Source organism: Dipodomys ordii, unplaced genomic scaffold (assembly GCF_000151885.1).
Source record: "Dipodomys ordii isolate 6190 unplaced genomic scaffold, Dord_2.0 Scaffold6, whole genome shotgun sequence".
NCBI lineage: Eukaryota > Metazoa > Chordata > Mammalia > Rodentia > Heteromyidae > Dipodomys > Dipodomys ordii.
In genome coordinates, this window is record NW_012267222.1 from 16,485,524 (window position 1) to 16,512,581 (window position 27,058).

Sequence of the window (27,058 nt, forward strand, 5' to 3'; positions counted from 1 at the left end):
CTGAGGGACAGTGCCCAGGCCCATGGTTCAAACCCCACACTAACAAAAAAAATAAAAATATAAATATAAAATAAATTTTTAAAAATTCAAGGAACCAGGGCCTCAAAATAAGCTTGATTTACATGCACTTTTAAATTGTTTATCTTATAATGACAGTGATTTTCTCCCCAGAAAGCACACAGCTATAACCTATCAATGATGCTCACAGTGATGCTGAAATAGTTAATAACCAAGTGTCATTCCAGTGTATCTGGACTTCAGGGGTCCTATGCACACCGCAGGGATTTTACCTCTTCTACCTGAGGAGCCCAAGGCTCACCATGTGAAAATAGTGTGTCCAGTACACAGAGAACGTTTTCAGGCATCCTGACCAGCACACCCGTGGACAAGTACCTGGTCAGTTTTCTACACCCTTCCCTACCCTTCAGGCCTGCAGCCACAGTAAGCCTCCCTAAATCTCCTCTCCCAGCCTTTCTTTCCTCTTCCTTCCCTTTCCTCCCTCTCTTGCTGCCTTCTGCATCCTGTGCTCCTCGCGCCTCCCTGTGGCCAAAACATCAACTGCAGCAATGACAACTTGTCCCAGGAAAATCGCAGAGATGGCAGAAGGCAGACTCAAGGGCCCTTGGGGTTCTTTTACAAGTGGTGTGCATTTTTCCCAGTTTGGGGACTCACTAAGCCTCGATTAGGATTGAAGAGCAATGCTTCACATCGGTTCCCCACTGTCACTGACAAAATGCTTGAACAGGAGCCATCTGTGTGATCAAAGGAAGGGAACAAGCCAATCAACAGCAGACAAGCTGTTCATAGGGCCACACCAGGAAGTACATAGAAGTCAACATGAACTGACATCATCTCCTACTTAACCACACGACTTGGAGAAAGGAATGGGTAAAACCCTGTGTCTTCACCTTGCTGAGCCTCAATCCTGCACCTATGAAGTAGGGATGGATGCCACACTGAAGCCCCTGGCAGGGATGGTGTGAGGACGGCACTCCATGTGCAAACTTACCCCAGGAGGGACCACAGTCCAAATATAAAAGCTATAACTCCAAGTTTTGGAAGCAGACCCAGGAAAACATCTTTGTGATTACTGTTTTGTTTGTGAGACAGAATCTTGCTATGTAGCTAACACTGGTTTGGAACTTAAGATCCTGCCTGCCTGGGTCTCCCTGGTGCTGGGATTACAGGTGTTCCTCACCATGCCCATCCATCTTTGTGTGATGTTTTTTGCCAGTCCTAGGGCTGGAACTCAGGGCCTGGGCACTGTCCTGAGCTTCATTTTCTCAAAGCTAGCACTCTACCACTTGAGCGCCACTTCCAGCTTTTTCTGTTTATGTGGTACTGAAGAATTGAACCCAGGGCTTCATGCATACTAGGCAAGCACTCTATCACTAGACCACATTCCCAGTCCTCTTTGTGTGATTTTTAGGTAAAGATTTCTTAGATGCAGCCTCAAAAACATGATCCTTTTGTTTTGCAGCAGACTACCTGGGGCTGGGTACCAGTGTCTCATGCCTGGAATCTCAGGAGACTGAGAGATGAGGATCACAGTTCAAAGCAGCCCAGTCAGGAAAGACTCTTATCTCCAATTAACTACCAAAAAGCTGAAATGGAGCTGTGATTCAAGTGGTGGAGCACTAGCCTTGAGCAAAAAAGCTCAGGGACAGTGCCCCAGGTCCTGAGTTCAAGGCCTAGAACTGGTATGGGCGCATGCACTCACACACACACACACACACACACACACACATACACACACACACACACACACCACGAGAAAACCATTGCACACTATTAGAATGTTTCACATTGACCAGCAATTGCACCAAACCCTGGTGAGTATGTGTTAGAGCCACTTGCACACTCTCCTATACTGCTGATAGAGATAGAAAATAGGATGGCCATCCTGGGGGACAGTTTTTTTTTTAAATGTTAAACCTGTATCTACCATCTGATTCTGGCATTTTGGTCCTGGGAATTTATCCAAGAGCAATAAAGGCACATGTCCAAAGACTAGTGCACAGATCCAAAGTTCAGCAACAAATTGTATATCCACACAGCAGAATGTTATTTGACACCAAAAAGGGAATGAGCAGTTACTGATCCCTGCAAAGCCACAGAGAGATCTCAAAATAATTATTCCAAGTGAAATGACTGTATTCAAAGCCAGAGGAAAGCGTACATCCTGTATGATTCTCATCTAAATCATAGTCTTAAAGAGACAGGAAGTGGATGGGTGTCTGCTGGGTGGGGTGGGGGAATGGGCTGGGGATTACAAATCTTATTAGAACTTCAAGGGGTGATGGGTGTGCTATGTTGACTGGGTGATGGTTTACAAGTGTAGGCACAGGTCAAACCTTACCGAATTGTATACTTTGGATACATACAGCCTCATCAAGAGAATGCAGACCCTGGACCATCACTGTCTTGAATTTCATGGTGGAGCAGTGACTCTCCCTTAAGAGACTGGCTTTTCCCCAGGATTGGTGGTGAGGTCTTGCCTGACACTCCATCCTCAAGATCCAGTTTTCTTTCCACCAGCTCATCCATCTTTCCTTCTGGAACCTCTGGCCAGGAAATGGTAAGTAGGTCCCTGTAGGGCACACGGGCAGCAAAGATGGCGCTGAGAGGGAGTTGAGTAGGCAAAGCCCTATTTGTTTACGTTCAGCTCCTGGAAGCTTAGGTGCATGATAGGGTGTGATCTTTACAGTGATTAGTTGGTTCCTTTTCCATGCAGTCTTTTGCTTTAAAAAGTGCTTGCTGTGTGGTAATAAATGAGTTCCTGCTTGACTTGACTCCCTGCTGCCTCTGATTGTCTCTGGGGCTAAGGGAGGCTGGGGAACTGGCAAGCTGCAAGCACTTGCCTTTCCTTGAACCCCCCTCACCCCACCCCATCTGTCTTCCGAGGGAGGGATGAAGACCCGACAGGTCCCTCTAGTGTAGAGGAGACTAAGAAAGTATTGGCTGCCACCGTTCCCTCACCCCATGCTGCTTAGTCTGCATCCTTCTAGATGCTTCCAGAAGCAGCCCCAGAGGTAATGGGCAGTGGATCTACTTGCTGACCTATGGACGACTTGATCCCTTCCACTTTAGGCTTTCATATATAATCTTTTTCTTGGTGGTGGTGGGGGGAGGGAAGTTTGCTTCATCTTCTCTAAGTTTTTTTTTTTATCGGTTGTGGGGCTTGAACTCTGGGCTTGGGCGCTGTCCCTCAGCTCTTCAGCTCAAGGCGAGTGCTCTACCACTTGAGCTACAGCGCCACTTCCGGTTTTCTGGTGGTTTATTGGAGATAGGAGTCTCACGGTCTCTCCTGCCTGGGCTGGCTTTGAACCGCGATCCTCAGATCTCAGCCTCCTGAGTAGCTAGGATTACAGGCGTGAGCCACCAGCGCCCGGCCATCTTCTCTAAGTTTTATTTGAAAACATTTCCTTTTTGCCTTGGGGAGCTCCTGGTCAAGGGTGGGGTCTACTTGCATGACTAACTTATCCTAGGTACTTATTACTAGACAGATCCCTGTTCGTTTTAGTTCTTTGTAACTGTGTTTTTCTTAGTATGTCTAGTTTATGATGTGTTCCATTTCATGAAGTTGTCCCAGATATTTTTTTCAAACATAGGTACAATTTAATGAGTTATAAAAAGAAAAGAATCTCTCCAGTGAAGTTAGGGAGTGTGTCCTGCTGTCTGTCTAGGAGATAAAATAGCCTGGGATCGATGCTTATTAAAAATCTGTTCAGGCTCAGAGGATGGATCAGTGGTAGAATGCTTGCCCAGCACACAAAAGGCCCTGGGCTCATCCAGCACCACAAAAATTATTAGATAATTGTGTATGTGTGTGTGTGTATGTGTGCACGTGTGTGCGTGCCTGCACACGTGCATGTGTGCGTGTGCACCATCCTGGGGACTGGCTTGCACTCAGAACCTGGGCATAGTCCCTTAGCTTTTTTGCTTAAGGCTGGTGCTCTACCACTTGAGCCATAGTTCTACATCTGGCTTTCTGGTGGTTAATTGGAGATAAGGGTCCGAGGGACTTTCCTGCCTGGTTGGCTTCAAACCATAATCCTCAGATCCCAGTCTCCTGAGTAGCTTGTGAGCCACCAGTGCTCAGCTAGATAATTTTTTTTTATCATTCCATTAAGAGCTCTCTCCAGGGTAAGTTCTTTAAGGAAAGTTAAGGGGAAAGCCATTTCTGTTTCCTGTGGCACTTGTCCAGCAATGTCCCTGCAGGTGCTAAGTTGGCTGTCTCAGTGTCTCACATCTATTTGGTCCCCCACCCTGACAAATGACTAAGAGACATTTACCTAGTGACTCTGAAGAGGTGAATTTAGGTCTGAGGTGACATGCTTCCAGTAGAAGCACTGTCCTGACACATTGTCATCCCCAGGTCAGCTTCCCCACCCTCTAGGAGCTCTGCCTGGGGCCTTAGGAACTTGCCCCACTTTCTCAAAGTTAGAGGCTCTTCTTCAACTTGTGACTCAGTGTGGGCAGCCTGCCCAAGCCAGAAATGGTTCCTTAGGGACATCTGGCTGAAGCTGAAATTGCCCACCCATCTCTCATCTAGTCCTAACAAGGTCCACAGGAAATAAATCTCAAATAGTCCCCTTAATAGTGGGCTCAACATGGCTAATGGAATTTCAGCCTTTTGGGGAAAAAAAAAGGCAAGGCTGCTTAAAACCAAACTGTTTCATTTATGAGAGATGAGTCTTTTAACAAGCCTTTAAGAAACCCATAAGAGGGCTTGGAGAATAAAACAAAAAGACTCAAACTAGTGAGAGCTAGTAAACAAGGACCCCCCACAACCTAATTTCAATGGAGATACAGCCTCTTTTAGTTCTTTTTTTTTTTGTCGGTCGTGGGGCTTGAACTCTGGGCCTGGGCGCTGTCCCTCAGCTCTTCAGCTCAAGGCAAGCACTCTACTACTTGAGCTACAGCGCCACTTCCTCTTTTAGTTCTTAATGTGATCCAAGGATAGGAATTTTGGTTGATTAGTTGATGATAATAACAGTAATAATAATAAACAGGTTAGATCATGTTCTTGCTCATCCTCAACATGTTTTACTCCATCTCATTCCAAAATGGTGATGTGTAGTTTTGGTTTGGCATTCAGGGCCCTACAGAATCTGGCTTCAACCTTCCTCTTGAGTTACATACAGGCTCCTGTCCTGTGTCACATGCCCACTGCTCACCCTGGCCTTGTCCCTGAACAGCCTTGCCTATTCCCAGCCTGGTGTATCAAGCCACTAAGCTTTCAGTCTAAAGAATTCAAATTCCTTTCCTGGGGAGAATAAACAGCGCCCCCTACTGCACACCACTGGCACACTCTGCCTTCATTCCAGATATGTCTGTTCCCATCTTTTTCTACCTCCCCAGCAGATCCTCAACCACCAGAGTGAAGAGCCTGGTGGAGTAAGATTATGTACCCCTGATCCAAGTTTTATTAACTCAAAATATGCCAGATATCCAGGCACTGGTGGCTCAGGCCTGTAATCCTAGCTACTCAGGAGGCTGAGACCTGAGGATCATGGTTTGAAGCCAGCCTGGGCAGAAAAGTCTGTAAGACACTTTATCTCCAAAAAACTACTCAAATCTGGAAGTGGTGCTGTGGCTCAACTGGTAGAGTGCTAGCCTTGAGCACAGGAGGCTCAGGGACAGTGCTCAAGCCCTGAGTTCAAGCCCCGGGACTGTTCCCCCCACCCCCGACCCTCCCAAAAGCTATATATTTCACTCAAAAAGTATGAAAACTAGCTGGGAGTGTGGCTTAGTGGTAGAGTGCTTGCCTACCATGCATGAAGCTCTGGGCTTGATTCCTCAGTACTACCTAAACAGAACAAGCCAGAAATGGCGCTGTGGTCCAAATGGTAGAGTGCTAGACTTATGAGCTCTGGAGAGCGAGACAATCCATTGAGGCACAGTGAAGCGTGGATAAAAGAAGTTTATTTACACTATCTACACCAGAAAGGGGTCCTGCAACTACCTTGTCCTGGGCTAGATACCCAGAACCAAGAGCAGCCTCAACCACCAAACCTCCAAGCCTCCAATGGGCAGCCTGGACCTTTATTAGTTGGTCTGCAAATCACCAATTAGTCAGTCTGTGAACCTCCAAACCTCAGACCTCCAAAGCTCCAAATGGAAGGCTTTTCCCTTTCTTCCCTTCCTCCTTCTCTGTAGGCCTCTCCACTCTCCACAGACCTGCCCTGCTCTGCTCCTGGAGGCGTCTCTCCGCAGGCCTCTCTAGAGGAGGCCCCAAATGACCTCCGGAGGAGGCCCCAAATGGCTTCCTCGAGAAGCCCCAAATGACCTCTCAGATAGATCCCAAATGGCCCCTTGAGGAGGCTGGCCCTGCCCTCCACAGGCCTCCCTGCTCTGCTCTGGCAGGAGCCTGCCGTCTCTCTCTCCACCCCTTCTACTCTTCTCCTTGCTCCCTTCCTCCTTGAGGACTCCAGGTCTTTCCCCTACTTCCCCCTCTACTCTCCTCCCCTCAGGACTCTGGTTTTTCCCTTACTCTCGTCTCCTCCGGACTGTTTTCCCTCTAATCTCCCCCACCCCCTTCTGGGAGCACACAGCCTATATATATACCCCTAATAGGCTCTGCCCCTCCCCCACCAATGGTTTCAAGCCTCCATACATGCTCCTCCCCCAAGCTGTCCCCTGTCCAATCCCAATAGGTAGCTCGCCATGTGGGGCTCGGCGCCCCACCCCCTCCAATAGCACACCCTGCCCCTTTCAGCAGCATGACCCAGCCCATTCAGTGGCACAGCCCTCTGGCAGTGACATCAGCCTCTCAATGCCCTGCTTCTGTCCTGTGGCCCGGTGTGTGGAGAGGTGAGGCTCACCTCCTGATGCCCTGCCCCCCCAGCAGGCTGGACCATGGGGTCAGGCTGACTATTGGGCCCCTCCCCCCCCCATTATCTGGGCCCATGGGTTATTAAACTAGCCTTCTGCAAAAGAAGCTCAGGGACAGTATTCAGGTCCTGAGTTCAAGGTCCAGGACTGGCAAAAAGAGAGAGAGAGAGATTAAAACTGAGAGCTGGTAGTTTATACAGGTACTCCTAATTACTCAGAGGCTGAGATATGAGGATTATAGTTCAAAGCCAGTCCCTGTAAGAGAGTCCATCAGACTTTTTTTTTTTCTCTGTTGTGGGACTGGTAGCTGTCCCTGAGCTCTTCAGCTCAAGGCAAATGCTCTACCACTTTAAGCCACAGGTCCACTTCCGTTTTTTTGGTGATTAATTGGAGATAAGAGTCTCACAGACCTTTCTGGACTGGCTTTGGACAGTGATTCTCAGATCTCAGCCTCCGGAGCAACTAGGATTACAGGCATGCAACACCAGCACCCAGCTCCATGAGACTTATATCCAATTAGCCAGCAAAAAGCTGGAAGTGGAGCTGTGTCTCAAGAGGTAGAGTGCTAGCTTTGAGCAAAAAAGCTCAAGAGCAACACCCAGGCCCTGAGTTCAAGTACCAGGACTGGCATAAAAAAAATGAGGGGCTGGGGCTGGGAAGATGGTTCAGTGGTAGAGGGCTTGCCTTGCATGCATGAGGCCCTGGATTTTATGCCTCAAGACCACATAAACAGAACATGCAGGAAGTGGCCCTGTGGTCCAAGTGGTAGAGCACTAGCCTTGAGCACAGAGAGGCTTAGTGACAGCACCTAGGCCCTGAGTTCAAGCACCAGGACTGGCAATAAAAATTGATTTGCCAGCCACTAGTGGTTTATGCCTGTAATCATAAAACTCAGAAGACCGAGATCTGGGCATGTCAGTTTAAAGTCCACCTAGGAAATAAAAATGGAGAGACTTCTAGCTCCAACTAACCAGCCAAAAGTGGAATGGGAGGTATGTCTCAAGTGGTAGAGTGCCAGCAAAGGCAAGCAAGATTGGGAGGCCTTAAGTTGAAGTCCCAGTACCAACACACACACGGAACACATATACTTGTGGAAGAGAGAAAGAGAGAGAGAGAGAGAGAGAGTGCTAATCCTGGGGCTTGAACTCAGGCCTGGGTGCTGTCCCTGAGCTTTTTTGGCTCAATGTTAGCACTCTACCAATTGAGCCACAGCTCCATTTCTGGCTTTTTTTTTTTTTTGGTTTATTGGAGATAAGAACCACATGAGGCCCTGGGTTCGATTCCTTAGCACCACATAAGCAGAAAAAGCCAGAAGTGGCGCCGTGGCTCAATGGTAGAGTGCTAGCCTTGAGCTGAAGAGCTGAGGGACAGCACCCAGGCCCAGAGTTCAGGCCCCATGACAAAAAAAAGAAAAAAGAAAAAAAAAGTAACTTAAAGCATAATCTATAGGAAACAGCTCAATGAACATGCTTCCCAAAAGGATGTTTTGTTGAGATTTTGGGTATCTCTGATTATTTTAAGATGTCTTACAAATGTCAGAAGGGTTTCTGTCACTTTAAAAGATCTGGAGCAAGTTACCTGAGCCTCTATTCCCTCATTTGTAGAGCAGTATTGTGAAGAGTAAATGGAGGCCTTTTGGTGGTCCTGGGGTTTGAACTCATGGCCTCAGGGTGCTCATGGCTCAGGGGCCAGGCAGCTTCTCTATCACTTGAATGAGCTCTGTGCTTTTGTTAGCTTTTAAATAGAGTCTAGCTTATGATTCAGGAGTCCCGGACCACCATTCTTCTTGTTCTGTGTCTCCCATAGCTGGGATGATGGCTGCCAACAATGTTTGGTCCAGGTCAGTAAAACTTCTTTTTGTAATTGACTTTATTTCTTCATGTGGTATGGAGGAATTGAACCCAGGCCCTCATGCATGGTAGGCAAGCACTCTGTCACTAAGCTACATTTCCAGCCCCAAACTTCTTTTTGTTATAATATCTGATCCCTCAGCAGCAGTCAATAAATTATCTAAATAAGCAATACATTGTTCTTTGTGGTGATGGCAGAGTGAGGGGCTACTTTGGTGATGCAAACTTCCTTCCAGCACTCATCAGCAGAACTCTGTGGTGTGTTTCTTATCATCTGTGAAGAGGATAAAATGACAGGCTAGGGATGTAGCTCATTGGTACAGTGCTTGCCTAAGGATCTGAGTCCCATCTCCAGCATCAAAATAAGCAAAATTGAGATAAATAATAAATAAATACAGGTGTGCACAGCTAGCTCATGCCAACAATCCTAGCAACTCAGGAGGCTAAGCTCTGAGGATCACAGTTCGAAGCCAGACCGGGCAGGAAAGCCAGAGGCACTCCTATGTCCAATCAACCGACAAAAAGGCGGAAGTGGAGCTGTGGCTGAAATGGTAGAACGCCAGTCTTGAGTGACAAAGCTCGGGGACGGTGCCCGGGGCCAGAGCTCCAGCTCTCACAAAAGCCGAGCCCAGGCCCGTCCTGAAGTGGGAATGTGTAACACTCTTTAGTGCTTAACACACGATTCGACTCCCCAATTCTACCCAACCTCAGACAGGGGCGGGGGGATGACTGCAAGGGCCCGTGGGCCCCCCACGAAGGGGAAACGGTCGTGGGCCAACGGGGGGGGGTGTCGCGAAGCCCCTCGGGGCACCCCACCCGCGGGGACCCACCTCCCCTAAGGCCGCAGCGACGCGCCCGTCACCCTGGTAACCCCCCACCTTCCGCTCATCGGCCTTGACTTCCGGTTCCTGCAACGTCATCCCCGGGCGTCCGGCTTGGGGCTTCCGGGAAGGCGGGTCCTGCTGGAGAGAGGCCGCGGGCGCGGGGCGCGGGGCGCGGGGCGCGGGGCGCGGGCCTCTGCGCGGCGTCACGGCCTGCCGTCGCGGCTCGCGCTGCCATGGAGAGCGGGGGCCGGCCCTCGCTGGGCCAGTTCATCCTCTTGGGCACCAGCTCTGTCGTCACCGCCGTTCTGTACTCCGTGTACCGGCAGAAGGCCCAGGTCGCCCAACAGCTCAAGGTCAGTGCTGGAGCCCGCCCGGCCACCGCCAACTCCTCTCGGCCCTCGGTGCTGGAGAGCCCGCCGGTCGCCGGGGCCGCCCTGCAGTCGGAGGCCGCTCGGTCCCACAGGAGGCCCCGAGCGGCGGGATCGCCGGCGGGTCCGGGAGAACGGCCCGGCTCCCACCGGGACCCCGTGGCCACTGCCTCGCGAGTTCTCCAACCCCTGCTGCGCCGTGGGTACAACCGACACAGATCATCTCCTCATGGAGATTCCATTCCAATACCTCGAGACAAACCACACGTTACTTTGGTGATCACAAAACAGGGAAAACTTGTTCAGCCACTCAGTTTAGAACTTATAAACTTCCGTCTTAAAAAATTTCATCTACGGGCTGGGAAGGTGGCTCAGTGGTAGAGCGCTTGCCTTGCATGCCTGAGGCCCTGGGTTCGATTGCTCAGCACCACATAAGCAAAAAGAAAAAAAAAGCCGGAAGTGGTGCTGTGGCTCAAGTGGTAGAGCGCTAGCCTTGAGCTGAGGGACAGCACCCAGGCCCAGAGTTCAGGCTCCACGACCGGACCCAGAAAAAAAAAAAATTCATCTACTGCAGTAAATGCATTGTACTATGACGTCATGTAAGCGACTTGAAGTGTGCTTTTTCACTCATCCTTAAACACCAATGTAATTTGCGTGTGAGATTTCTCACCCAGTTAGTAAGAAAGGAATGGATTTTAATTGAAATGCCCCAAGTGGTATTTCTCAAAGGATGGCAAACATGGGACCGTGTTAAAGAGAGGACCAAACTCTGGCAGAAAGCTTCAGAATGAGTAGATCCATGCCATGCAAATTAAAAATTGAACGTCCTATTAAGTTACATAAGAAGGTGACGCTTGAACAAATACCTAAATGTGAACTGGAGTAGAGCACCTAATTATTTAAACTTACAATCTTTTCGATCCAAAAGTAGAACCTCCCCCTTTTCTCAGTGACCATATTACTTTTGATTATTGAATTGTCCAGAAAGTTAGAACTCTTTAGGTCTCATTCATTCTTTGGCATTATTTCTAGGTTCTTTCTCAATGTTGGGGTTCATTTTGGCTAACATTTCATAACTCATCAGCCAAAGGCTTAATTTGGCATTTTATAGGAAAGGTGGGTTCCAGCAAACATTTTTTTTAGTTATCTGATTGTTTTCAGAAAGGCCTAGACGAAAAGGTTTTTAGGAGTTTTGGAATCTGGAATAAGGCAATTGGATTTGCTCTGCAGATGGCTTCCTAGTGACATTCTAGCTGCTCTGCTCACCTAATAAATCTAGTTATTCCTGAAGTGATTGGCTAAGTGTAACTGATAACTTTACTTTCTGACTCCAGAACCAATTTGGCTTCAGGTTGAATGCATGTGAGATTCTTCCCCCTCATCATTTGGTCTTGAACTTAGGGCGTTGTGCTTGCTAGGCAAGTACTGTACCATTTGAGCCTCACTTCCAGCCACTTGTGATTTAGATTAGTTTTCTGATAATGGGGGTGGGTGAGCCTAGGCAGTGAGTTAGGAAGCCTGCTGGCTGAGAACCATGGCTTGGATGTTGATAGGAATCACACCCTAAATTGCTGACATGAGCAGAATGGCTTGTGACATACAGCAAGGTCTTGCTCACTCACTGCCCCTGAAGCCCCAAGAAAATAGCCTCAGTCTGACTAGCCAAGGCCAGCCCCTGCTCTGCCCTTTGATAACAGCTCAGTTTTCTAGGACTGACCACCTCCACCTGCAGAGTCCAATGCAAACTTGATGTCTTGGGACCCCTTCTCCCCCCTGTGTTTTGCTTCTATTGGAAGGTGCACGTTAGCTTTGCTTTGCATTATCAAACTCACCCTAACCCTCATGTCAGTGCAGCAGCAACACTGGCTTGTTCTGGTAAATCCTTTCATCAACCACTGAGCCACCTTCCCAGCCCTAAAGATCAAATTCTTAAGTGTGTTTGTGCAGCTCAAAAATAAAAGATATACTAAGGGAGGGGGAAACAGTGGTCTAGGTGCAAGGCACATTTGAAGCAAGTTTTATGTTTGGTTGTATTTTCTTTGTATATTATAAACATTCATTTAAACTTGTTGCAGTTTGAAGTAAATTTCCAAAATGTATGCTCAACAATAATCATTAAAATGTTTGCAGCGTACAAAAAAAGAAAGAGGGGTGGGGAGAGAGAGATTGGGACTACTAATACTTTGGATTCTCTCTAGAACTTTCAGAGTAGGTTTGTGTCTCAGTGTGGCAGCATGCATGGTGGTGGCATGCCTCTGTGTGCTAGCCTGCAAAGGTTGCATTCTTTGTCCACATTAGAAGTCCTTTGAGAAGGTCTTTGCCCCAAGCGTTACAGTTGAAAAGTGAAACTCAAATTAAATTGCTCAAAGTCACAATGGATATGTTGAATCAATTCAATCCAGTTTTCCTGACCAACTTCCCTCCCTTTTCACCCTTTAAAATTCTAAACAGCTATCCTTCATATGGTAGAGTCTTTACTAGGTGAGGGGCTCAACCTATTACTTCCTTCTCTGAGCTTGTTCCTTTTCTGTAATTGAAGCTAATAATGGCTCCTCAGCATGAAGTAGAATTTATAGTGCTTAGCACAGTGTCTGGACTTGGTACCTCTAAGTGCTTAGTAATTTGTGTCAGCGATGTATGGAGTGCTTCATGATTGTCAGGTGCTGTTCTCAGCTTCAGGGGAGAGTCTGTTCTAATACAACTAGGCAGGCTGAAAACATGATCAGCTGGTGTGCCTTGTGAGAAGGGTCTTTGTTTTGTTTTGTTTTTGCTGGTCATGGGGCCTGAACTTAGAGCTTGGGTGCTGTCCTCAGCTCTTCAGTCAAGGCTAGCACTCTTACCACTTGAGCCACAGCTCCACCTCCAGCTTTTTCTGCTTATGTGGTGCTGAGGAATTGAAGCCAGGACCTCATGCATGCAAGGCAAGCACTCTACCACTGAGCCACCTTCCCAACCCCGGATCTTTTTTCAAGCTCCAGTCCTAGAGCTTGAACACAGGGCCTACGCACTGTCCTTGAGCCTCTCTGTGCTCAAGGCTAGTGCTCTACCACTTGAGCCACAGCGCCACTTCTGGCTTTTTCTGTTTATGTGGTACTGAGGAATTGAACCCAGGGCTTCATGCATGCTAGGCAAGCACTCTACCTCTAAGTCACATTCCCAGCCCAGGGGGTCTTATTTTTTTAATTTTTATTTTATTTTTTTTGCCAGTCCTGGGGCTTGAACTCGACCTAAGCATTGTCCCTGAGCTTTCCTTTGCTTAAGGCTAGCACTCTATCATGTGAGCCACAGCACCACTTCCAGCTTTTTCTGTGTATGGTACTGAGGAATTAAGCTCAGGCCTTCATGCATGCTAGGCAAGCACTCTGCCACTAAGCCTCGTTCCCAGCCCCATCATTCTTTGTTCTTTCTTTGCCCCTATGTTATAACGTGTGAGCATTCAATGACAATCTTACTTTTACCTTTTGCATGTAGGGAGCCAAGAAAATCCACTTGGGTGATGATTTGAAGAGTATTCTTTCAGAAGCTCCAGGAAAATGTGTGCCTTACGCTGTCATTGAAGGTAGGTTTGTTTAGTGGGAAATGGAGAACAGCTTCCTTCTTTCAAGTTTGGTAGAAATCAGCTTGGCTACATAAGTGCTTTCTATGGTGTAGGGCCTCAGTCCAGAGCGTATTTTGGGGTTAGAAAGGCCTGGGCTATTGCCATGTGGCTTTAGACCAAATCTTTGTAGAGCCCTGATTATTTTAGAGAGAGGTGATGGTGAAAGTAATTCCACCTCCTGGGGGGAGGGGAGAGAATGATGTTCATGGGAGGTGCTTAGCAGAGGTTCTCACACATGCCTTATGGTGATGCAAATGTTGCCGTGTTGATTACATCACCTGACAATGATTTCAGTATAATTCTTCAGACATGAAATGATGTATCTCCACTTAGGGGCTGTGCGGTCTGTTAAAGAAACCCTGAACAGCCAGTTTGTGGAGAACTGCAAGGGGGTCATCCAGCGGCTGACACTTCAGGAGCACAAGATGGTATGGAATCGGACAACTCACCTTTGGTATGTGTCCTTTCTCTGCTGGTTATCAGAGTGAGAGCCTTATGCCCTGTGGAGCTCATCAGAGTCTCCCAGGTTGCTGACCAGGATTTTCAGGAAAGGAACCCAGAATCAGTGGCTTCTTAGGCACACTGGAGTATGACAACCACTGCTTTATAGATTCATAATCTCAGAGTCCGTGCATCACACTGAGCCCCTGTTGCCATCCAGTCTCAGCAGCTTTGATTGCACATACTAGTGACAATGGCAAAGGGGAAAGGGCAAAGGTGACCCTTTGGGGTGACCTGGGGACTCCTTTGAGGTCTGGAGTATTGGTTATTGGGACTGCATTCTCCACATCCAGACGGGGCCTGTCCTCTTGGTGTTTGTCATTAGCTCCCTGCAGTTTCATCTTCAGTCTTCTTCTTTTAGGAACGACTATTCAAAGATCATTCACCAGAGGACCAACACAGTGCCCTTTGATCTGGTGCCCCATGAGGATGATGTAGGTGTGGCTGTGCGTGTGCTGAAGCCCCTGGACTCCGTGGATCTGGGCCTCGAGACTGTGTACGAGAAGTTCCACCCCTCTGTCCAGTCCTTCACAGATGCCATTGGCCACTACATCAGTGGTGAGCGGCCCAAAGGCATCCAGGAGACAGAGGAGATGCTGAAGGTGGGGGCCACACTCACGGGGATTGGAGAGTTGGTCTTGGACAACAACTCTGTCCGCCTGCAGCCCCCCAAGCAGGGCATGCAGTACTACCTGAGCAGCCAGGACTTTGACACCCTGCGCCAGCGGCAGGAGTCGAGCGTCAGGCTCTGGAAGGTGCTGGCTCTGGTGTTTGGCTTTGCCACGTGCGCCACTCTCTTCTTCATCCTGCGAAGGCAGTACCTGCAGCGACAGGAGCGCCTGAGGCTGCAGCAGATGCAGGATGAGTTCCTGGAGCATGAGGCCCAGCTGCTGCGCCAGGCCACGCCTGAGGACAGGGAGAGTCTCAAGAGTGCCTGTGTTGTGTGTCTGAGCAGCTTCAAATCCTGTGTGTTTCTGGAGTGTGGGCATGTGTGTTCCTGTCGAGAGTGCTACCGTGCCTTGCCAGAGCCCAAAAGGTGCCCCATCTGCCGGCGAGAGATCACCCGCGTGATCCCTCTGTACAACAGCTGAGGGGCTCTCGGGCTCCTGCTACACCAGCATAGCTCCCTGGAAAAGGTTTTCTCGTGAAGCCTTTGGTGGGCGTGGCTGTACCTCCAGGTCTGACTGAGCAGAAACTTCCAGTCCATCCCTCGAGCAGCAGGCGGGGGAGGGCCCTATGTCTCCCAGAGCATCTGGGGAAGTCCCAGGGGTGGGCTGTGGCCTGTGACCCCTCCCGGGAACCATACGATCCTGTGTCACAAAGCACCTGTTTGTCTGAGCTTCAAAGCCAGCCACCTCTAGCTCTTCTGGCCCTTTCTGGAGACGGTGGTTGCAGCCACCCAGTGTGGAGGAAAGGCCAGGCTCTGGGAGGCCTGAAGAGCCATCTCGGGAGATTCTGCTGCTTTTCTAATGCCTCATTCTGGGAAAGAGGACTGTGTTCAAAACTGTCATGCTGGGCAGGTTGCCTGTGTCCCATTCCCATGGCTTGCTTCGGAAAGCTGTGCTCGCATGGGTGTGGAGAGGAAGCAGGAAGATCAGCTGGCAGTCATACCAACAAGCGGTGCCTTGAGGGCCCTGCAGAGGACATGCTGGGCCCTGATGTGGCCCTCTAGTGCAGCGCGTGGGAGGGCCCAGGGAGACTCTGGTTTTCCCTGCCTAGGAGAAGCCAGAAGGGCCCCATAGGAAGTTAGCAAAGGATGCTGCTGTCCTGCCCTTTGCAGCTGTTCTGCCAGCTTTTACCAAGGAAAGATAGCCAGCTGAGCCCTGAGCCCTGTCTGTGGCAGTTGGCTTCCCTGGGGTGTGGTCACATGATCGCATTCCTGGTACTCTGCTCTCTCTACTCTGCTCCCTGATTTCTGCTCCCCCCACCTCCTGCCCTCTGTTCCCCTCCCACCCTCCCACAGGCTGAACCCAGAAATGCCCCAGGGCCAGCTTTCTCTCCCTCCTCACCATTCACCCGTCCTCCTCTGGGGGGGAGGTAGGGTTCTCAGGGCCCGACACTGAGACGCAGTGTCAAGTGAAGAGCACAGATTAAACATGCACCACGTGTTTGCCTGTTGCTTTGTGAACAGACGTTAAAGGGCTTAGCCTGGCATCTCCAGAAAGCCCCGCTTTCCTGCTGGGATGGAATGGATGCCAGGCCTGGGGCCCCATCTGTTGGCTGTGAGGTGGGCTAGGCTTCTCCAGGTGGGATGCAACCTGGTACATCTGAGACCCTGATGCCTACCACTGGGGGAGGAGTGTGGTGAGCCCGAGCTGCTCCCTAACCCCGGCCCCTGGCCTCGCTATCACGGTTGTCTGGAGTGAGGCTTCAGGTTAGTGCTGGGAGAACCAGAAGGATAAGGCGTTGGGGGACTTAGGGGATGCTGCTGCTCAGTGAGCACTATGAGCAACAGTCCTGCAGGCTGAGGAAAGGTGAAGACATGGGTGCCCAGGGCATGGCCAGCAGCGAGCCCCAGTCCAAACTGCCTGCTGGGGGTTCAGTGAGGGCCTGTAGCTGTGCTAGGGGAGTGGGCTGCAGTAAGAACCCCACCCACATCAAGCCCCTGCCAATGAGCTTTCTGTGCTTGGAGCCCCTGCCCTTTAGTCTAGCTTTGGGGAGGAGTGGGGGATCATAGGAGGGACTTGCAAGGAAATCTGGGGATCTGGGCCTTGGTGTGGAGTTGTGGCTTAATCTGCCCTGGCAGATTCATTCCCAGGTGCTCCACACCTGTCGCCAGTAACTCAGGAACAGCAGAGCTCCTGAAAGTGAACCACTGAAAGTGGTTGTGTCCTGACAGACGGGTCCCCTTTCAGCTGGAAATGAGCATGTCCTGACACATCCTGCTTAGAGGTCGCTGCGTGCCTGGTCCTAGCTTGCCTTGGATGGGGACAGTTTACGCTGCTCTGGCTCTCCCGGGTGAGAAGCCTCATGGTGGCTCTGGGGAACTAGGCTGGGTGGGGAGTAAGGGAGTGGGGAGGGAGGAAGTTAGTATGAAGTTGACCTAGGGGTTGGTGTGAAGCATGAGTCCTGTGCACGGGCTGCTCTTGGCAGGGATTCTCTTGAAGCGTTGAGTGCTTCCCTGCAAGGGACGAATGCTTGCTCCCCTCCATAGTGAGCCATATCACACTTTCATAAATGGCATCTGAGGTCTGTAGCCAGACCGTGGCCATCATTTCCAGCACTTGAACCTGAGGGAGGTCGCAGCTGCTGAGGCCTGCAGCCCTCCTGTGATCACACCAGGCCTGGAAGCCCAGTGAGGGAGCAGCCTGAGGGGGAGGAGATAGGCCCCAGGACCCTCACAGACTGCACAACTCCTCCCCCAAAGCGTCCAAAGAATGTAAGGGCTAGCACGCTAGGTCATCTCTACACTGCTCTGAACACCCGGTCTGAGGTGACTGGGCAGCCACTGCACTGTACTGGTTAGAGAAGAATGGGAAAGTTATGTATTCAGTACAGAGAGGATTTTTTTTTTCTTTTTTGCTCCCTGAATGCTTTTGATTGAGATTGGTTAAAGTCAGAACTCACAGAGTCGGAAAGCCAACTAGATGATCATAAACAGCATTTCATCAGCCAATCAGTACCTTGGGAGCCCCCCACCCCCACCCCGCACTTCCCCCTGTCAGAGCCACAGTGAATCCCAGCCCTAGCAGGGGCTGGGAGGCAGTGCTTAGACTTCTAAGTCATCTGCTGTGTTAGTGGAAAATTTAAAAAGCCAACAGTAATATAACCAGTCTGTAACGCCCTCTCCCAGCCTGGTTGTGGACCATGAAAGGTCAGCTGGGCCATGGCTGTAGCTCACCGGCCCACAGCCTTCTAGAGGGCTCAGTGGAAAGACGCTGAGCTGAGTATCAGCCAGGGGCATTGACATACACCAGACAGCAGCTGAATATGGTGTTGTTTTTTTTACTTGTAAAATGAGCAAGACTCAGCCCTATCTTCATATGGCTCAGAGTTGTGTTGAAAAAGAGTGAACTAGCCAGGCACTGGTAGCTTATGCCTTTAATCCTTGCTACTCAAGAGGAGATCTGAGGATCACAGTTTGAAGCCAGTCTAGGTAGGCAAGTCTGTGAGTCTTATCTCCAGTCAACCACCAGAAAATGAAGTGGCGTGTGGCTGGAAGTGGTGGAATGCTAACATTGAGCAAAAAGAGCTCAGGGACAGCACCCAGACCTGAAGTTCAAAGCCCCATGACCAAAAAAAAAAAAAGTGAACGTGAGCCCAGTTGGACAGGGATAGGGTCACCTCAGACTTGCTGCTTACTACCTTGGTAGCAGCAAACCCACACCTGTGTTATTTTTTTGTTTTTGTTTTTTGCTTTTTGTTTTGTCAGTCGTGGGACCTGAACTCTGGGCCTGGGTGCTGTCCCTTAGTTCTTCAGCTTAAGGCTAGCGCTCTACCACTTGAACCAGCACCACTTCTGGCTTTTTCTGCTTATGTGGTGCTGAGGAATGCAACCCATGGCCTCATGCATGCAAGGCAAGCGCTCTACCACTGAGCCACCTTCCCAGCCCACCTGTTTGGGTTTCTTTGTTTTTTTTTTTAAGAGAATAGACACCGCTTCTCACCATCACAGAGTCTGGGACGTCCAAGCACATGTCCCCAGCCCTGGTGAGGCTATGTGGAGAAGGGGTCACATGATGAGAAAGTTGGCCACACTTATTAGTGCGACCACTAATCCACTCCATAAAGACCTTCATCCCCTTCACCTCTTAAACATGCCACCTCTGCGGCCTGTGACAATGGCAACTGAATGTCAGCATGGGTTTGAGAAGGGGACACTGAAATCACAGCAGGTCTGAGGTAGGTCTAGTGAGAGGCATATTGTCTCATGGTTAGAAATCTCAGGACTGTGTGATTGCAGGGGTGCTGGGCAGAGGGGACAAGCCCCTTAGAGGCTGCAGTGAACTGTTTAACTCACCAGCCTGTCCCCTCCCCTCCTCTACTGAAAGCCCCTCTGCAGTGCCCTGCCCCAGACAGGATCGTGGCCTGGCTCTGGGGCCTGCAAGCCTCTGTGATTAAGTCTGTACTGTGATGACAGAAATGCCTCGCCATTGAGTTTCCTTGGATGCACCACACTGTTCCCTGAATTGCTTGTGCTGTTCCTGGAGCTGGAGTCCTGGGAGCGTCGTGTCCATGTCAGAAGCTTCCGGCCTCTCCCTCTGAGGCCAGGCTTGGGGGTCCCTCCTTTAAACATTCCAAAATCCCTTCTCTGTCTACCCCAGCTCTTGGCCATATCACCCAGGCGACTCAGGAATTAGTATGTTAGGTTGTCTGTAAGAAGTACCAGGGTAAGTGCTGAATACTTACACTGATCTGTGATTGCTCGTGTCTGACTCTTGGGGGTGTGTGCGTGTTTTGTATTTGTACTTTAAATCAAAGGAAGCTGAGGCCCAGAGAGATCGGGTGTTTCACAAGACACAGGAGAAAGGTAAGATTTTGAAAGGCAGGCAGCCTGATGCCAGAGCCAAAATTCTTAACCACTGAATGAATAAGCCAGAAAAGGAAATAATCCTGGAAGGCTGAAGGAGCTGGCTTTTGGACTACAGACCAGAGCTGTGACTTCCTTATAACTAAGGAGTGAGGGGAGGGCCACTATGAGGGGTACTAAGAGGGACAAATTATGTAGGAATGACATCATGTCCAGTGGCCTATTGAGGGGTATTAAAGACTGTTCACAGGAAAGTCAGAACAATGTCACTGAATGATGATAAGTGGTCTGATGGGACCCCAAAAGCTGGCTCTCTCTCTGGTCTCATCTTTGTTGCTGTGTGATCTTGATCCAGTGACTGGACCTCTCTGGGTTCTAGTTCTGTGGATGAAAAAGAACAAATTAGATTATAGGCTCTCCAAGCCTCCATTGGGCTCAGACATTTTGCATAGCCTCAAGAGGAAGAGTGGAGGAGGGACCAAGAGACCCTCTTGTGGGGCTTTGGGGGCAAGAGAGAGAGACAGACAGAGACAGGGGAGAGCACCAGCCATGACTATCTGAGCTATCTGTGTACCAGTCCCAGAAAGCCTGGGAGCTCAGCACATTTCCTCTCTAATTAGATAGCGTTAACTTATCAATTTTGAATGAGACAAGTTCCCGTGCACGAAGTCCTGAATTGCTCCCTGACGTGCTCGTTAGTCATTTCCCTGCAGCTGCCTTCCTACTCTCCTCCAGACACCTGCAGAGGGGCTGGCATTTCCTTTCCTGACCGAGGCGGGTCAGGCTGAGCTGGCGACACAGGCACACACCACTCAGAGGGGTCGGTGTGGACGGCCTCCAAACCACATTCCTCTGCTCTTGGACCGTGACTACAGAAGGCATTCGCTCAACTGCAGTGCTTCTGTAGGTCTGGGGAGTTATCTTCGTATTTGGGTCTACATTGCGGTCACTGCAGGCCCTCTGATCTTTCAGGCCCTCTCCTTGGTAAGCACTCACAAGGCGGTACTTTAAGAACACTTGAAATAGATTGAGTCCTGTCTTCCTTTCTGCCTACCCTCCCGGAGCAGTTCCAGGATTTAAGATGGGGGGGGGGGGGGGGGGGGGGGGGGGGGGCGGGAACTGTTTCTTCCATGATGCCATATCTTCTACCACCACCAGATGGCGCTGTGTCCCCATAGTTCAAGCAGCCAAAGACCTTGTCAGAGAAAGTAAGGTGTTTGACCAGAGGCTGAGAGGACAGTGAGGGAGTACTGGGGTGGAAGGGGGCAAGGTGCCAGGCTGACGATCTCAGGTCTACCTTGGCACAGCCTGGGAAAGGACAAGGCAGAAATCCTCTTTCACCAAGGGGGTTAGATACGAATGTGGTTTTTGTTTGTTTTTTGTCAGTCATGGGGCCTGAACGCTGTCCCTCAGCTCTTCAGCTCAAGGCTAGTGCTCTACCACTTGAGCCACAGCGCCACTTCCAGCCTTTTCTGCTTATGTGGTGCTGAGGAATCGAACCCAGGGCCTCATGCATGTGAGGCAAGCGCTCTACCACTGAGCCACCTTCCCAGCCCCTGCAAATATGTTTTTGAGAATTCCTGGAGTAGGGGAAACCTCATATTTCTGCCCCTATAATTTCTCAAATGTTTACTCTTTTTAACTGAGATACACATCGTGCAATAAGCAAGTGACTTCACACTGGAAAGGATGATTTAAAAAAAAACATATGACAGAGTTTTTTTTTTTCATTTTTATGATGTAGATTTTTAGACTTTTATTTTTCCCTGGGAGACACTCTTGCTTTTTTCAACCTGGTTCTTTTCTGGACTGTCTTTGCCTTGTTTCCTTTCTCTGGGGCCCCTAGCTTCTCTCTGCTTTACACTGACCCTTCCTCTCTTCTGTGTTTTGGTCTTTAACTTTCCTTTGAAGTTCTCTTTTCTGCCCTGTTTGTTTCTTGCTTCTGAGCATGCAGAAGGGTTCTCTCTACCTTCCAGGTAGACCTGTCCCCGTCTCTGAGATTTTGTAGCCTCCCTGATTCTGCTTGTGTCTTTCTGTGAATCTGCTTCATTTTACATATCTCTTACCTGTGGCCAGGTATACCTGCCACAGCATCAAGCCCTCTGCTACCATCCCCTGCTCAGCCCTGGGTCTGGAGAGGCCATGCCTCCATGACGGCCCCTTGGCCTTCTGCTCTTCCCGTTACATAGGAAGAAGGAACCACCCATCTCCCCCTGACCCCTGAAGGCCCTAGGGGCTGTGGGCAGAGAGATACCTGCATGCAGCTGCCCCATACCCTTACCATAGCAATTCAATCTGCCTTCGCCTCTCCACTGTTTCTTAAGGCTTCCTATGGTTCATAGCATTGGTATTTTTTTTTAATTGTGAAAATACTGTACAGAGGGGTTGCAATTACATGGGCAAGATAATGAGTACATTTCTTATCAAGCATTGTAGCCTCCTCCTTTGTTTCCCCTTCCCATCCCATCCTTCCTCTGCCCCCCCCACCCAAATCTCCCCCCCCCACCACCAAAGTTGTAAAGTTCATTGGTATTTTAAAGATGGCGCCAGTGACCTGTTTTCCTAGCTACTCATGAAGCTGAGATCCGAGAGTTGTGGTTCAGAGCTAGCCCAGGCAGAAAAGTCTGTGAGATTCTTATCTCCAATAACCGCCCCCCCCCACCCAAAGCCATAAGTGGGAGTTGTGGTTAAGGTGGTAGAGCATCAGCCTTGGGTGAAATAGCTGACGGGCAGCGCCCAGACCCTGAGTGTAAGCCCCAGACCTGGCACCAAAACACCACCACCAACAACAACCTTTTCAAGATGACCCCTATTAACTTCATTGGAATAAAACACAGCAAATTTACTAAGGGGCAAAAAAACCTCACATTATGACCAACAGTGCATTGCTGGGACATCTCCCCCTTTGAGATTCTGACAGAGAAGAAGGGCACCGTGGTAGGAACTGACAGTGGAAGTCAGAAGACTTGGGTTCCACCCTTCCCTGTCTGGGTCTCATCTGAATCAGGAAAGCATCAAACTTGAAGAGCTCTGCAAGTGTCTACAAATGGAATCTTGGAAACAGTTGTTGGCCATTCTTTGTTGACCGATGGAGGATGAGGGCCTAAAGCCTGGGGTTCAGAGCCCTGTGGCTGGAACTCCCCCTTTTGTTTATACCCACCAAGTTTTCTTGCACTATTTCATTGAAGAAGGGGCCTTAGTGATTAGGCAAATTAAGGTGTGGGGGTGGGGCGGGGAAGGGGGCAGAGAACTGCCTTCATTTGCACTGGGGTGACTTGAGTTTTACCCAGCTTTGGCTTGGAGCACTCATTCATGCTGGGCATCCACTTAGCCTCTCTGGAGGAGGCCAGCTGGCTATTGATATAGCACTGCACCCTGGCTTTCCCTGATGACCGGCTAGAGTCTGGGCCAGACTTGGCAAGGATCGGCCTACCACTCCATCTCTACTACAGCCTGGACTTGAAATACCCCACAGCCACATTCTTCTCTAATCTTGCCATTGGTGCAGTTTCCCCATGTCCACAGCCCCATGCAGGGCTGACCTCCCCCTCTATCATATCAGCTATCATGAAAGGCCAGGAGAGGACGGCTCCAATGCACATTTTTGATGGCAGGATCTCTGTGCGGATTGTGTCTACTTTAGAGGTGGGAGAAGTTTAAAAAGAAGGAGGAGGAGGAGAAGGAGCAAGAAGAAGGAAGAAGAAGAGATGATTTTCTCCAAGTTCCCTTTTTCATGCTGGAGAGTCAGAGGACTTTTCCAGGGGGGAAAGCAGTTTCTTAAAAGTCACAAAGGGCTGGGCTTGGTGGTAGACGCCTGTGGCGCCACCCTGTGGGGAGCTGAGGCACAGCCAGTGCCAGTTTGAGGTCAGCCTGGCATACACAGAACCTGTTTCCAAAAACAAACAGAGCCGGGCACCGCTGGTTCACGCCTGTCATCCTAGCTACTCAGGAGACTGAGATCTGAGGATCACGATTCAAAGCCAGCCGGGCAGGAAAGTCCCTGAGATTCTTATCTTTAGTTAACACAGAAAACCAGAAGTGGTGCTGTGGCTCAAGTGGTAGAATGCTAGCCTGGAGCTGAAGAGATCAGGGATAGTGCCCAGGCCCAGAGTTCAAGCTGCATGGCCAACAAAACAAACAACAACACCAACAGCCTACAATCACTGTAATTCTTGAGGACTCACTGAGTCTAGGGAAACATCTAACCTAGATGATTTCTTCTACAGACTAGACCACTGGGTAAAGCAAATTTTTGTTGTTGTTGTTGTTGGTCATTTGACTTGAACTCAGGGCCTGGGTGCTGTCCCTGAGCTTGTTTGCTCAAGGCTAGTGCCAGTAGAGCAATTTTTTTTTTTTGTTAGTCGTGAGGCTTTAACTCAGGGTCTGGGCACTGTCCCTCAGCTCTTCAGCTCAAGGCTAGCGCTCTACCACTTACTTGAGCCACAGCACCACTTCCAGCTTTTTCTGCATATGTGTTGTTGAGGAATTGAATCCAGGGCTTCATGCATGGTAGGTAAGCGCTCTACCACTGATCCACATTCCCAGCCCCCAATAGAGTAATTTTTATCTCCATTTGTCAGTTGAGGAAATTGAGGCACACAAAGGTTAAAAAAAAATGCGCCAGAGTCTGGAAGTGACAGAGCAAGGGTGGGAATCTGACTGTATTAGAGAGCTCTGAGCACTGAGGCGGGCGTCCTTTATCTCTGTCTATGGTAGTTCCTTCCCCTGCATCGAGGCACCTGGCACAGATCCAGCCTCTTGGCCTCATGGAGTTTAGGGCCAGGAGGAACAGTAGGAATGGAGTCCCAGGGCCACAGAAGCTGGAGGAGAGGGAGGCCTGATCTCAACCTTGGTAATGAAGACAGAGAGGCAAGGAATGCTTGTGCTGACCTACTTTTTCTTGTGGGGGACCTTGAACTATTACCTCATCTACAAAAGAGGCCTGACAGCTCCAGCCCTGCCCACTTTTTTTTGTTGTTGTTGTTGCCAGTCCTGGGGCTTGAACTCAGGGCCTGGCCACAGTCCCTGAGCTCCTTTTGTTCAAGTCTAGCAATCTATCACTTGAGCCACAGTGCTACTTCTGGCTTTTTATGTTTATGTAGTACTGAGGAATGGAACCCAGAGCTTCGTGCATGCTAGGCAAGCACTCTACCATTAAACCACCTTCCCAGCCCCCTTCCTGCTTTTAAGAGCCTATAATTCTGGAGATAATGTTCATGGAGACTTGTGGGGGGTGGGTACACACATTGCACTCTTACACTTATTCATTCAAGGCTGGCACTGTACAACGTGAGCCACATCTACATTTCCCTGGTTTTGCTAGTTAATTGGAGATAAAACTCATGGATTTGTCTGCCTGGATTGGCTTCCGATCACAATCTTCAGATCTCAGCCTCCTGTGATCTGAGGATTACAGGTGTGAGCCACTAGTGCCTAGCCTGTTCTAGAGACATTTTTTAAACTATCAAGGACCAAGGACCCTGGAAACATTTGCGTTTCACGAAGAGGTGGGTACTGAGACGGGAGGAGGTTGGGATGCTGCCATTTTCAACTAAGGCCAGGTTTGCCACTGGCTTCTCTCCTTCCTCTCAGTGGCTCTCACCAGCCCTCTCTGCTTTCTGTTTACCTTGCGTGTGCACGAGGCAGCTGGAGATTGCCTTGTATACAAGGTGACTGGAGGCCCTAGGCCTCGATGCTGCTATGACTGCAGGGAGTCCCCTCCGGGAACCTCTCTCTCTGGGAGAACAGTGGCTTCCCCTGGCTAGCGGCGTCCCCATGACCTTGGGCAAGTCACTTACCCTGCTTCTGTCACTTCCGGGAGAAAAGCATGCAACCTCTCCTCTTCCTACCTCAGAGGGATTTATTTTGAGAAGCAAGGTCAATACTGGATGTGAAAATGCTTTTTTGGGGGAGGGGGGAGAAAATAGCAACACGCTCATGTAAGAGGCCCCTGTCACTTTATCATCCTGCTTGTTTTGCCTTTGTTTTCTCTCCTGGCACTTGGCCAAAGCAGGTACTCAGCACAGTCTGGATGAATGGAGATGGAAGTGGGACTGTGTAGTCTGCTCCTGCTGTGCATAAGCCCTGAGGTTTGAGGTTAGCCCTGGACCCTCGTGGCTTTAGATTCCCCCATGGAAATTACAAGATGGCTTAGGCATCTCTAAGTAGTAAAGGGAATGAAGGCATTGTTGCTCATTAAGTGGCCTCTTATCTTGATTGTACCACCTCCACCCTCAGCCAGGCTGCTGGAGACTGCTTTCAATGTTTTCCCTCTGGTCACACAGGAAGCTAGCTGGCCATACACTCCAATCTTACAGCAGAGACCATGGAAATTCACAGATGACTTGTCCAAAAGCTCACAGCTAGCAAATGACAGGGCTGGGACTCAAGCTCAGGCTTGAGTCCAAAGGTCATGCACATTATTACACCTGCCACATTGCTCCAGACTTCAGTTTCTCTCTGTGTGTGTGTGTGTGTGTGTATTCAAGCTTGAACTCAGGGTGCTGTCCCTTAATTTTTTGCTCAAGGCTATCGTTCTATAACATTTGAGCCACAGGTTCTCTACCTCTGGCTTTTTCAATGGTTCATTGGAGATAAAAAGTTTCAAGGACTTTCCTGTCTTGGCTGGCCTCAAACCATGATTCCCAGATTTCAGCCTGCTGAGTAGCTATGATTACAGGCATGAGCCACCGGTGCCACACTCAGTCTAGGGTTTCTCAGCGCCTACCTCCTCTCTCCTTTAGGGGAGAAATCTGGCCTCTGGAAACAAGCTAAGCCTCCAACACAGTTCAGTCCTTTTCCCCAAACAGCTTCCTCGCATTCACCCTTCACCCTGAGTTCTAGACCGGTGGGTGGGACCACTTGCAAAGCAGCAGGAGGAGCCCGAGGACTCCCCAGCCCGGCCGGCATGACCTTGGCCTGGCCGCCTCTTTTTATGGGTCGCGGCTCTGCCGAGCAGTTTGGTTTCCTGGTGGAGAGCAGGTGCTGCAGGCTCAGGGGTGGAGATACCGAGAGCCCCTCTCGCACCTGCCCCGGTCCCCGTCCCCCCTGCCCCGGTCCATCCCCCCCCTGCCCCGGTTCCCGCCCCCCCCCCGGCCCCGAGCCTCCGGGTTTCCCCGGTTTCACTTGGGAGGGAGGCCCGGTCTCTCCCCAGGGCCTTTGGCTGTTGCTGGAAGGGAGGTCCCGAGGGCAAAGGGCGGCAGGCCGGGGCATCCCCGGCGAGGCCCAGGGCGCTGGGGACCGGGCAACCTGGGCAAACCCGACGGGGCGCTCCCTCCCCTTCGGGAGGTGGGCTGCCCCCTCCCTCTCTCCCCCGGGCCTCGCGCCGCCAGGGCGGGCTGGGGCGGGGTGGGGGGGAGGCAGGGCCTTGGGGCGCCCCGAGCGGATGCGGGGCAGGAAGGCCGGACTGCGAGTGTCAGAAGTGGGGCGCTAGTGTGGTGAGAAGGTGGGGCGAGGGGGGCCTTTCGCGAGGGTCACCCCGAGACCCTCGGATCTCCGTGCCCCCGCATCTGCCTTTGGCCTCAAGGGAGGGCAGCCTGCGGGCCTTCGGAGTGGGGCGCCCCTCCCGTCCCCCCCTCCCCTCCCGAGACAGATCCGCCGAGCCGGCGCGC

At 50.4% G+C, this 27,058-nt stretch overlaps 1 protein-coding gene across 1 annotated transcript; it reads left to right on the top strand.

Moving 5' to 3' along the window:
• Window positions 1–9,640: 9,640 nt before the first annotated feature.
• On the top strand, window positions 9,641–16,086 carry Mul1 (mitochondrial E3 ubiquitin protein ligase 1). The gene is made up of 4 exons (XM_013035823.1): window positions 9,641–9,864; window positions 13,351–13,438; window positions 13,811–13,931; window positions 14,340–16,086. The coding sequence occupies exons 1-4, from the start codon at window positions 9,745–9,747 to the stop codon at window positions 15,067–15,069; spliced, it is 1,059 nt and encodes a 352-aa protein (XP_012891277.1). The 5' UTR covers window positions 9,641–9,744; the 3' UTR covers window positions 15,070–16,086.
• Window positions 16,087–27,058: the final 10,972 nt, after the last annotated feature.

Excerpts from the sequence above, each read along its gene's own strand:
- Mul1 (XM_013035823.1), top strand. The coding sequence starts at position 9,745 with ATGGAGAGCGGGGGCCGGCCCTCGCTGGGCCAGTTCATCCTCTTGGGC. Across the intron at positions 13,439-13,810 it reads GCCTTACGCTGTCATTGAAG|GGGCTGTGCGGTCTGTTAAA; the intron begins GTAGGTTTGTTT and ends ATCTCCACTTAG. Across the intron at positions 13,932-14,339 it reads AATCGGACAACTCACCTTTG|GAACGACTATTCAAAGATCA; the intron begins GTATGTGTCCTT and ends TTCTTCTTTTAG.